Below are 13,088 nucleotides of genomic sequence, written 5' to 3'. Positions count from 1 at the left end.
GTAAAAAGAAGGATCGGGATTAGGATCGGGTTTAGTAAAGCCGATAGCGATCAGTTTAAAAAATGCCTTGATCGGCCCGATTCTGATCTTTGAGATCGGATCGGGACATCCCTAGTTTCCTTACTTAAATATACTGACTGCAGTACTGTTATGTATATTTACTCATGGGTGACGGGATATGTGCATTCACTTGTGTAATTTAGACCCTATACACACTGAACTTGTTGGACAGGGTGTGCTGTTTGCCCTCTCCGCTTTGCTGTCGTGAACTTGGGAGTGGTAATCGGGTATTGGCTAACATACCTTGTGTTTGATGTAGACTATCATAAACATTAATGGTACAGGATATGCTTGTGGGCTTCTGGCATCACACTGCCAACGTCAAACTGATAAAGATTCGCTACATGATTTCCCAGAAGTCTTCATGTTTACATTTATCTCTGTTAGCAGAAATGTTAAAGGTTTATTAGCAGGCGTAATGCTTCCACAAACGGCATAGCAATTCCCGCTTTCCGGATGTGACACATGATTTCAACATCAATGACACACTTTGCACTAGGTTTTTGAACACTTATAATTATATTTACACTTAAGCTCTATGGGTCTGTCCGAAACCTAATGAGCTGCCTTGCTGCCTACCTAGGCAGCCTCCTAAGTAGGGAGGATTCTAATAAGACATAGAATAAGACAGATTATTCAGACACACTACTTAGACAGCGGTTACGTGATCGCAGTTTTCGCCAACTAAGCTATCACAGTTAGCCTCAGGTCATTCAAACCAAAGGACTGAGGTGGGACAACCCACTAGCATGCCAGCTAACATCATCCCCCTCTGTGTACCGAAAATGGTTACATTGTCACTGACAATGTTTATTGTCATGTTTTACACACTTTGGTTACATTCATGACAGGACAGGCAGTTACTGGTTACACGAGATTCATCAGTCAAACACAGTCATGGACATTTTTGCATCTCCAATTCACCTCACTTGCATGTCTTTGGACTGTGGGAGGAGACCGGAGCTCCTGAAGGAAACCCACACAGACACGGGGAGAACATGCAAACTCCACACAGAAAGGACCCGGACCGCCCCACCTGGGGATCGAACCCAGGACCTTCTTGCTGTGAGGCGACTGCTACCCACCGAGCCGCCCAAATTAGCACTAATAAAAATGTGAGAATTTTTTTTTTACATTTAAATAGAACTTCCTTTATTGTTCCGCATTCGTCCACAATATTTGAAATCTGTGTGGAGAAAAGTTGTGCCGCACTGAATGCTGGGATTGCTCGCACTGCTAAGGAAGCATCAGTGCTCCCTTGTTATTCAAACAGTTCATAGCTTTGAAATAAAACACCTCAGTAGGCAGCATTTTTAGGTATCTAAGAATTTAAACAGCCTTCTTCTCGGTCGTGTGTAGGATTACGTAAAATGCTGTTTATGTAGAGCGCTCACCAGGTTTTCGGACAGGCCTTTTATTTATTGGTTGGGGTGGCTCGGTGGGTAGCACTGTCGCCTCACAGCAAGAAGGTCCTGGATTAGATTCCCAGGTGGGAGCGGTCTGGGTCTTTCTATGTGGAGTTTGCATGTTCTCCCCGTGTCTGTGTGGGTTTCCTCTGGGAGCTCCGGTTTCCTCCCACAGTCCAAAGACGTACAAGAGAGGTGAATTGGAGATACCTAATTGTCCATGACTGTGTTTGATATAAAAAACTTAAACTGATAAATCCTGTGTAAGCAGTAATTACTAGGGATGTAACGATACACTCTACTCATGATGCGATACGATTCATGATACTGGGTTCAGGATTCGATTTTTTCCCTTTTTTAATTTGTGCTTATCTTTTATTTATCTAAGTAATGAATGCCCTTTCATTTCTGAGGTAGATACAAACTATGCCAAATAATGCTTATTGTGTAAAAAAACTGAAATGAAATTTTAAAACAAATCCAATGTTATATAAATAAATAAATAATACAAATAAAGAAAGTATCCTCACACAAATAAATTTGGCTGGAAAATCCCCTACCTGGCAACTTCATGAAGTGGCGTCAACCAGGCGAGGTGACTAGCGGCAGGGCCCTCTGCTGTTTAAAGTGAATATCGATTCATCTTAAATGAATAACCGATTCGAATCGTGGCACCGATTCGAAAATGTGCACTGATTTTTAACTGTCTTGTGGTGCATCGTTACATCCCTAGTAATTACCTGTCATGAATGTAACCAAAGTGTGTAAAACATGACCTTAAAATCCTAATAAATAAATACATTTATTGGTTGTTTTATTGTATTTAAAAAAACAAAAAAAACAAATGGTATTGTAGATTTTCAACATTTAATGTTCTTAGATCAGACAGACAATGGAACCCCTACTTTAAAACAGTTTAAACGTGTTAAGATGGCAGAATAAGCAAATATATTATATATTTCATGTTTATCTCAATCAGGGTTGTGTTGGGCCTGGCTTCCCCAGAATCACAGGGTGCAATGCAGTAATACAGCTCAGACAGGATAGGATGCCAATCCATTCGCAAGGCCTCAGCCAACACCAAACACACACATAATTAGCCAGTCACGTCAGTATGTACCCAACTGACTGATAGGACTGGTAAATTACACTGCGCCACCCGTACGCTGAATTTAATTACAGTATGGGTACTATAACAAATTGCTCACTGGAATTGAATTACATCAATTAAGTGATTTTTAGTTATTTAATTTAAAGTATAGGTTCAATGTACAGCACACCTACTGATGCAATTACTCAGTTATCAGTGCACAGGTTTGAGCAGTTTATTGCTTGTATACGTTTTGTGTTTGATTGTAAAATGAAGGTTATTAGAAGATTAAAGTGCATCCACTAGTAAAACCTGAAGAGCCTGATTAAAAATGCTCTTTCTGAATTCAGATCTGACTTTATTTCCAGTTTCTTTAAAGTTAACAATAAGCGTTTGTATTGTAAATTCAGAAAGTATCTGACCGCGTAAATCATGGTAGCCCACTACCACTTCAAATCTCAGCTGTGCTATCTGCCAGTCTGGCCTGAGCGCAGGCATGATAGACAACCTAGCCCCTGTGTGGAACCCAAGCCTGGATACAATCAGGAGGGTTGCATCAGAAAGCGCACTCCTGTGAAAAACTGTGCCAAATCAGAATGATCCGCTGTGGTGAGCCAGGAACGTGGAATTATCTACGCTTAATAATGATGATGGTGATAACTTCTTTACATTTACATTTTTAGCATTTAGCAGACGCTTTTATCCAAAACGACTTATGCCAGGTTCACACTACATGACTTTCCAAGTGTTCAGATCGCTGTACAGTTCACCCTACACAACTACACACAGTTTCACACTACACGACTGATCTGCGATAGGGGATCACACACTACACGATCTATCACCGGGAGGAATCGCAGACGAGTCTATCTGGTCTCCCTAACTACGTTTTGTCACGGAAACACACACGAGATGTAATGAGGGTATTAATGATGCCACGTCCACTGCACGTCAACAATAAGTGAGGATCAAAGTTGTTCAGCATAAAAGCGAGTGGGAAAAATAAATGAATCAGAGTGGATTGGGCTACACGACTAGCAGGGATCGTCTGTTTGTGGTTAATAAATATTTTTTGCAATGCAGCGTGGGTATTATGGTTTGCCGTGGATAATAAGATCACAAAATACTGTTAAGCTTGTGTGTGTGCTGATGTATTCTGACCCTCCCCCGGGTTTCCCCTCACCCCGTATCTTGTGTTCTCATTGGCTGTAGCTCAACAACGCCTTTCACACTACACGATTTTGAGTCGGCGACTGGTCCAGGTATTTAACATGCTAGATATTTTTCTTCAGTTGAGCCGCTCGGATCGAGTCATTAAACAGTTCACACATGGCGATCGAGAGCCGAGTTTCGATCCCCGAGCAAACGCCGAGTTGCCTCCGAGCTGCCACATCTAGCGGCGACCGGTCGGCGAGCGAAAATCAGTGTGAACTAGGCATTACAGTACTGTGACAGTATACAGTCTAAGCAATTGAGGGTTAAGGGCCTTGCTCAGGGACCCAACAGTTTGTAACCTGGCAGTGGTGGGGCTTGAAGCAGCGACCTTTTGATTACTAGTCCAGTACCTTAACCACTAGGCTACAGCTGCTAGGCTTTAATTATCCTGTAATGTGTCTAGACTTCAGCTGAATTGATTGCACTTTGGAATATTTTTACACTGCATGCCCCTTGTCTTTTCTGGACTGTGTTTCAGAACCTGCTTGCTGATGGTTGGCTTTGTTACCTTTTGAAAATGTTAAAATCTAGTTCCAGTGGTTATTTTGTGACTGTGGGATTTGTTTTGGGTGATGTATGATGTCCTTTATAAGTTGTGTATACATTTTATTTTTTATTTTTTATTTTTTGCCCAGGTTCGACTTCTGTACGATAAATACTGGGAAGCGGCCATCCGAAAACTTGGGCCAGGTTCTTTTTGGAGAAAGAATTGAACCGTCTCCATACAAGGTACCCTGAACACACAAGAGCACACGCACCACAGACACAGTTTTTAAACACAGCTTAACACTTATTAATTACTGCTGTTTTTTAGGATTCATTTATTTTTTCCTTATGATAGCCAAAACTGATATTTAAACAAAGTTTATGCTTTATTTGCATTTTAGTTTTAGCTTCACATCATTCACAGTGCTTAGAATTTCACCGGATTGGTCACTTTTATACCTGCGTTGAAATAACGTTTCAGATTGTAGCTTTTATATGTTTAGTAAATGTTTCCAGGTTTTTGTTCTTCTTCTTTTTTACAACCTCCAATGGGAGCAGCAGAAAGGTTTCCTGAATGAATAAATAAACAACATGAGTGGTGAACCTGGCAGTAAAATAAAATAGAACATTTACATGAATTTACACTGTGGCCACAAATATTTAGCAGCAGACAGCTTCTTTAAAGATGGGACTAACAAAACATCCTAAACAAAGAATAGAGGCTCAGCCATTATTTTTTAAATGCTGGTGTTAGTAGAGTAAGTTTAAGATGGAATACAGAATCCTACCCTAATTCTAATCCTACCCTATGCAGTAATAGCCTAGTCAGTTTTACACAGATAATTCAATTTTTCAAGATAATTTTACTTTACGTTCAGGTTCTGTACTGACACAAAACAGTAAGTTAAAAATATTTTTTAAAAAGTCAATTGAAGTTTTGTAATTTAGGGAGTAAGTGTCAGCTATTAAAAGGTAATAAAATTTGAAAATTAAAGTACAGTGGTACCTTGTAACTCAACGTCCCCTAAACTCGTCATTGAGAAATTTGTACTCTTAAACTTAACATGTTCTTTAAAAAAAAAAAAAATATTTATTTAATTTCAAATTTACAGTAAACATCTGCTTTGTTCAGCACTTGGCTTGAGAGTAAGACGTCATCAAAGTGCAAATATGAAACGAATTTGCATTTGTGTTTCAGTTTTAAACTTGTGTTAAAGCTCGGGGTGCTGAGAAATTGTAAGAAGCAGCTTTTTTGAACGAGTCTAAAATGCTTATCGTTAAAAAAAAGCTTAATGTGACTTAATGTATTAAAATTATGACATAGAAACACTAAACCTCTCTTAATTATTACTGCTTATAAGTTCTCTCCACTAATGAAATTCCTTGCCCGTTTTAGTACAATAAGTTATGTTAAGCTTTGTGTGACTGTTTTCAATTGTGTATCAGTGTTTTTATATTATATTTGTGTCAAAAAAAACCATTATTTTGCATAAAATATATGCAGTTCCACGAGACCATGGAACGCATTAACAGAGTTCCCATACATCCTTATGGGCAAAATACCTTGAAACTCAACTCCTTTTAAACTCAACACCACTCCCAGAACCAATTAACGTTGAGTTTCAAGGTACCACTGTATTGATGTTGATTTTCAAGGTACCACTGTACATGTTTAACAGACAGTATTGTTTGAACAATAACCAAATTGGAAAAAAAATTTTTTTACCACAATCACACACATAAAATTGACAATATTTTAATGATAATTTTCTTTATTGCAGTTTACCTTCAAAAAACAAGAGACTTGTATGCCTGTGTGCACCAAAAAGTACAACACTGCCAATGCACCGGACAAAGGTTTCCTAGATTTTCTCAAGAAGGGCATGTTACTCAACTACCAACATCACTGGTAAATCACTTTTTTGTTCTCCTGTTCTTGGCTTCTTTTTTTCTTATGTACGGTTCCTCTCTTCTGTCTGTTTGTTTGGACTTATTCTATTTAATATTTTTTCTTTTTTTTCTTTTTTCTCTATTTTTTCTTCCAATTTAGCGTAGTCAATTTGTCTTCCGCTGCATGAGACTTCGGTCGTGTCTGAGGAGGGTATTTTTGCCATGTACTGATCTCTGTGCTCCTCCACTTTATGTACAGGTGCCTTGGGCTACTAACCAGGGTCCTTACACAGCGTTGAAGACCCCACCCATTTTTCAGGCTTTTTATTTATTTTTTATTTTTTTACATTCGGCAATTTTAAAGGCCAATTTTGTCTGCTGCAGGCATTGCCAATTATACCTACTAGAGCAGTGGTCCCCAACCACCGGGCCACGGACCGGTACAGGGTCGGGGGTCATTCATTACCGGGCCGCACAGAAAGAATAAATAACTAGAGATCGCTACAATAGCAATGAAAACACTGCTTCCATTTCCAACACACAGCAGCTTCTCATTGCAGCGAAAAAAGCTTATTTGTGAGCAGTATGGTAATTCTATTTTAAATCCTTCCGCCCCCACCGGTCCGTGAATTTTATCTTATATGAAACCAATCCATGGTGCAAAAAAAGTTGGGGAGAGCTGTGCTAGAGGACGCCCAGCCGACCGGTAGCAGAGCTGAGGTTCGAACTCGGGAGTTCAGAATCCCAGCACTGGTGTGGTAGTGGATTATCCTGCAGTGCCACCTGGGCTTTTTTCTATTTTTTTACCCTTAATCTTGTATTTCTTTTTATTCAGTTTTGCATTTATTTTCTTGTTGTATTGTCATCTTGTTTTCTGTTTTATTTTACTTTTTTTTTTTTTTGCTCTGCTTCTGTTTGGTCTTTGCTCTTTTTTTTGTTGCTCATTTGTTTAGGTGTTTTTATTTTCTGAAAGCCTTTGTAATATTCAAAACTTTTCTGTCTCTTGTATTGCAGGATTGTGGATAACATGCCGGTGACCTGGTGTTACGATGTTGAAGATAATCAGAAGTTCTGTAATCCTGGTTTTCCTATTGGGTGCTATGTTACAGAGACCGGTCTGGCTAAAGACGCCTGTGTTGTTAATGTGAGTCTCCTGCTCCTCAGTTTTTACCTCTCACATGTGTAATCACTATATTGTTTCACTGTTTTGTTTGAATATAGCTTAGATGCTTTGATGTAGTCTGCTTTATGCTGTTGAAGTACACCAGAAGGCCAACCACAAAACAAACACTGCGTTTAAAACCATCCACAATTTGACTGTTGTTTCTCCTCCATGCTTCAATAACCCTAACCCTAACCTGAAACGATTTCAACAATGTTGTGGAACATGGCTGCAGAGATTTATGTCCGTTTTGTCAGAAGAGCATTAATAAGGTTGGAAAAGGTTGAAAAATCTAGAGAAATATCTAAAACTGTGCACTGTTAGACAGGCTCATTTGATGCCAAAACATTGTAGCTCACTGGAATAAAAAGGTCATTAGTTTACAAGGAAAGACAACAATTACACATGCCTGAAACCAAGAAAATGAAAATATAAAATGGACCAAAATATAAAGACAAGATAAAATCACTGTCCATTTTATCAGCTCCAATTACCATATAGAAGCACTCTAGTTCTACATTTACTGACTGTAGTCCATCTGTTTCTCTGCATACATTTTTAGCCTGCTTTCACCCTGTTCTTCAATTGTCAGGACCCTCACAGAGCAGGTATTATTTAGGTGGTGGATCATTCTCAGCACTGCAGTGACACTGACATGGTGGTGTGTTAGTGTGTGTTGTGCTGGTATGAGTGGATCAGACACAGCAGTGCTGCTGGAGTTTTTAAGTACCGTGTCCACTCGCTGTCCACTCTATTAGACACTCCTACCTAGTTGGTCCACCTTGTAGATGTAAAGTCAGAGACGATCGCTCATCTATTGCTGCTGTTTGTTGGTCATCTTCTAGACCTTCATCAGTGGGCACAGGATGCTGCCCACGGGGCACTGTTAGCTGGATATTTTTGGTTGGTGGACTATTCTCAGTCCAGCAGTGACAGTGAGGTGTTTAAAAACTCCAGCAGCATCGCTGTGTCTGATCCACTCATACCAGCACAACACACACTAACACACCACCACCATGCCAGTGTCACTGCAGTGCTGAGAATGATCCAACACCCAAATAGTACCTGCTCTGTAGTGGTCCTGGGAGAGTCCTGACCATTGAAGAACAGCATGAAAGGAGACTAACAAAGCATGCAGAGAAACAGATGGACTGCAGTCAGTAATTGTAGAACTACAAAGTGCTCCTATATGGTAAGTGGAGCTGATAAAATGGACAGTGAGTGTAGAAACAGGGAGGTGTTCATAATGTTAGGCCTGATCGGTGTAAGTAATAAGTGTGTGATACTGAGCCAGATCTATAAAGTGCTTCACATCGAAGAAACTGTTTAAGTGATAAAAATCTGTAAATATTTATAAATAAAGTGTTAGAGAATTTGTATTAAACATTTGGGAACCACTGCTTTGTACAACACAATTCCACTGCCTATGTTTGTCTATGTAAATTCAATGTGTTTTGCATGTTTTATACTGTATAAATTTTAATGACTGATGTGCCTGGAAAAACTGAACAACAAAGTAGAAAGAGAGGTGCATTTACTTCATGTTTTGCTATTCAAATATTGTACAGTGGTACCTTGTAACTCAACGTCCCCTAAACTCTAAATCTTTGAAGCTCAATGCCCTTTGTCGAGAAATTTGTACCCTTAAACTCAACTTTTCCCTTAAACTCAACATGTTCAGTTTGTTTTTCACAAATTTCAAATTAACAATGAACAGTCGCTTTGTTCAGCGCTCGGCTTGGGCGTTGCAGTAAAACGTTATCAAAGTGTGAATGAGACGAAACTGCAGAATCACTCTGAGAGCTTCACATGTAATTGTGTTTAGCTGGATTTTCCTCCTGTTTCACTTTTAAACTTGTGTTACAGCTCGGGGTTCTGAGATATTGTAAAAATCAGCTTTGTATGTCAGTGTTTGCGTATTATATTTGTGTTATTTTCAGTGTATAAGTGTCAAAAACAACCACATTTTTTTTTTACATTAGTCTAAAATATATGCAAGTCCATGGGATCATGGAGCGCATTAACAGGTCTTCCATACATCCTTATGGGAAAAAATACCTTGAAACTCAACACCTTTTAAATTCAACGCCACTCCCAGAACTCCTTGAGTTTGAAGGTACCACTGTAGTGTAAATAAGTCCAGCTCCCTCCTTTAGCTTTCTTATCACCAACAGCTGCTGCCTATTCAGTTCTTTTTCTGTTCTCTACACAGTCTGAATTCAATGACAAAGACACCTTCTACATGTTCAACCATGTGGACATTACCATTTTCTACCACATTGTGGAGAATGAAGCCGCTGGTGCCAGGCTGGTAGCTGCCAAGTTGGAGCCCAAGAGGTACATCAGCTGTTTTTACATGTTCTTAGTATACAGCAAGTTTATCATATAGAAAATAGAAGAACCAGTATTACAAGAAGTAATTGCACTTTAATGCTGCTAAGATTGTTTAAATCGCCTTTGATTTTTTAATCACATTCACCTCACATACCATGCGGTCTGCATGATTCGCTTCCTTGCGATATAGTTTGGAATTGATCCACCCAGTTTTCGACATAGCAGTGAACATAGCAGTAATGTAGAGCATTTACAAGAACATAAAGACCGGGGCCACAATTATTCCGCTTCTGACAGCTTTTTTTCAAAATGGGACTAATGAAACACGCCGAACAAAGAATAGAGGCACAGCCATTATTTGTGAAGTAAACTTATGTCTTTTGTATAGAACGTAGAAGAACTGGTATTACAATAAATAATTACTTACACTCTGCTAAACTTTTAGTTGCCTGTGATTTTTACTAATTCTTTTACCCATGTCATGCTGTTCTCTCTGAATTACTTTCTTCCTCATTATAGTCTAGAATTGATCCACCCACTTCAGTTATGTGTGAAGCAACCTTTTAAAAAAAAATGAAATTGTTACATTATTTAGCATCATCTACTATCCCAAATATCCCAAAGCCCTGTTCTCCCCTGTGACCTCCAAAAAACAAAGATGGATCAACCAACCCAATACTATATAAACAACATTTCATGGAAATTAAAAATTGATTTACCTCCCACATTCCCATTTACACAGACAGGTCCAAGACAAATCAAGGAGTCACCGCTGCCATAGCAATTCAGCTTAGAAATCAAAATTCCAAACCACTGCTCCATTTTTATGACAGAGACTCGAGCAAAACAACTAGCCTTGGGACCACATCCAAGATAACCAGCAGCTCAACTTTCGAATATGCACAGATTCAAAAGACTAGATTTCTCTCATTGAACAAAGTAGGGTAATTAGACTCCAAGCATAATAGCAGTAGCACTGTACACCAATCAGGGATAACATTGTGACCACTTTCCTAATATTGTATTGGTCCCCCTTTTGCTGTGATGCACTGTGTATTGTGACACAATTTGAACTACAGTAGCTCGTCTGTTGGATCGGATCACACGGGTCAGCCTTCGCTCCCCACGTGCATCGATGTCGCCGGTTTACCACTGTTCCTTCCTTGGACCACTTTTGATAGATACTGGCCACTGCACACTGGGAACACCCCACTGCACACCGGGAACACCCCACCCACCCCAGTTTTGGAGATGCTCTGACCCAGTTGTCTAGCCATCACAATCCTGCTTCTAACACATCAATAAAATGTTCACTTGCTGCCTAATATATCCCACCCACTAACAGGTGCCGTGATAAACAGATAATCAGTGTCATTTACTTCACCTGTCAGTGGTCATAATGTTATGCCTAGTCGGTGTATGTATTAATTTAATGTGGGCCTTAACTACAAAAAAACTGCACATTCTGTTCACAATTGTTTTTGTGAATGTTGATTAATCAGTTATACAATGATGGTGTTTTTATTATACCCAGTTCACATTTTCATTTTCTAATCTAGTCCAGATTTTTTTAAAAGTTTTTCAAGCAACCCACATTTTGTCCATGATTTTTACCTCAACCCAGGCAACACAAACAATGCATCAAAATAAAACACAAATATACACAAATTATACTTAATTAATAAAAATTCTGGACATCTGGTCCCAGGGGTTTTTGTATCTGTTGGTCCTGGATTTTGTAAAGTTGCTTTGAGACAATGTCTATTGTAAAAAGCGCTATATAAATAAAGTTGACTTGACTTGACTGTGGTTTACAAGATGTAACATAAAGCCTCCACAAGGGCCGTTTGTGCATTTGTGTTTTTGTGCCTGTTTTACATTCATTTATTTCATTATTATTATTTTTCTCTGCCATTTTTTTGTTCCCGTTGGTGGGTCATGACACAGGGTTTAAAAAAACCCTGATCCAGTCTTATAAAAACGTTATTAAACTGAATTAAGTTCAGCCTGTTGGATTGGCTCTCCATTAAAGAGTTTCTTCCTTATGTGGTCCCTGTCTTCAATGGTAATGCATAGTAGTGGTACTAATTTCACAGGGTATGTTGAGACTTTATCTTGGGTATTTTAACTGATTTAACGTAACACTTTTCTCTACCTGTTGTTATAATCAGTTCTGAGTGTTGAGGTTGTGCTACGTGTACAGTATGTAGACTGTCAAATGACAATTCATTTTTAATTGGAATTTTGTATTGTGTGTCAGCTTTAAGCATACCAACCCGGATAATCCTGACTGCAAGGGACCTCCCATGAGCCTCGGCAACACGTTCAGCGGGGAGATCAGCATCCCCTACACCTACAGCGTGCAGTTCAAGGTATGTTGTCTTGTTGTTGGTTAGCTTAATCTCTCAGGGCTGTGAAAAAACGCATCACAGGTTCAGTTATTAATTTCAATGTACTGCATTACTTCAAGTGCTGAGAGCTTTCATATGTAGTTAATATCAAGCTAATTGGGAAGGAATATTATTATTATATTTTGAAGTAATCTCTTTATATAAGAACACTTACTTTTTTGAAAATGTAATAGATAGATAAATACTTTATTGATCCCTTACAGAAAATTCTGTTACAGCAGCTCTTATCAAACAACTTGCCACATACATACATACACTGACAGTAAAAAACAGCTCTACAATCTAACAATACTAAACGAAAAAATCATGTAAACATGACAGTAGACATATGCATAGCATACAATAATTATAGGTATTATTTATTGAGTAGTCTGGGGGCAGCTGTTAGGAAAGACTCTTATTTTGTCCATGATTTTTTTTTATGCAACCCAGGTAGCACAAACAATGAATCTTACTCTGTATCTGCTCTGCTCTGCTCTGCACAATCTGGTTCAACTGTGGTTTACAAGATGTAACTTAAAATCTCCACAAGGGGTCGTTCTCATACAAGTTTATTTAATTCTTATTATTCTCTGCAACCCATTTTTGCCCTTTCTGTGTGGAGTTTGCATGTTCTCCCCGTGTCTAGTTTTGGATTTAAAATCCCAAGTAGCTGTTTTTTAATGGGAGAGTGATGCAGCAATTGTATTTAGGAGTCTAGTATGTTAAAGCATAGTTTTGAGTTTCATCACACTGTTTTGCTTGCTTGATGTTCACAGGAGGAGCCAAACATCCGATGGGCCTCTCGCTGGGATTATATTTTGGAGTCTATGCCTCACACCAACATCCAGTGGTTTAGGTGGGTACACACATTCTGACAGTCCAACCGTGTAGTTAAATCCATGTGTATAGAGATCATTGTTAGGACAAAACAAAGAAACTGGTAATGCAAATTTGTTTTCATATAAAAAGAGGCATTAAGCTACTTTTACCGTGGCTATTCAGAAATGTTTATATAAAAATATATTTTTAAACGTTCTTGTTCCTGATGTGTG

General features: G+C 38.8%; 1 protein-coding gene across 1 annotated transcript in view; it reads left to right on the top strand.

Annotated features, from left to right (window-relative positions):
• Window positions 1-13,088, top strand: part of tm9sf2 (transmembrane 9 superfamily member 2) — a 41,659-nt gene that overhangs the window by 12,905 nt on the left and 15,666 nt on the right. The window contains exons 3-8 of the mRNA XM_063009667.1: window positions 4,407-4,500; window positions 6,039-6,166; window positions 7,162-7,291; window positions 9,522-9,646; window positions 11,904-12,015; window positions 12,813-12,892. Of these exons, the coding sequence (XP_062865737.1) occupies window positions 4,407-4,500; window positions 6,039-6,166; window positions 7,162-7,291; window positions 9,522-9,646; window positions 11,904-12,015; window positions 12,813-12,892 (669 nt within the window). The remainder of the gene's footprint in view (window positions 1-4,406; window positions 4,501-6,038; window positions 6,167-7,161; window positions 7,292-9,521; window positions 9,647-11,903; window positions 12,016-12,812; window positions 12,893-13,088) is intronic.

This window comes from Trichomycterus rosablanca, chromosome 15 (assembly GCF_030014385.1).
Source record: "Trichomycterus rosablanca isolate fTriRos1 chromosome 15, fTriRos1.hap1, whole genome shotgun sequence".
NCBI lineage: Eukaryota > Metazoa > Chordata > Actinopteri > Siluriformes > Trichomycteridae > Trichomycterus > Trichomycterus rosablanca.
Note: the sequence above shows the minus strand (reverse complement) of the source record. Positions and strands in the feature narration are given on the sequence as shown.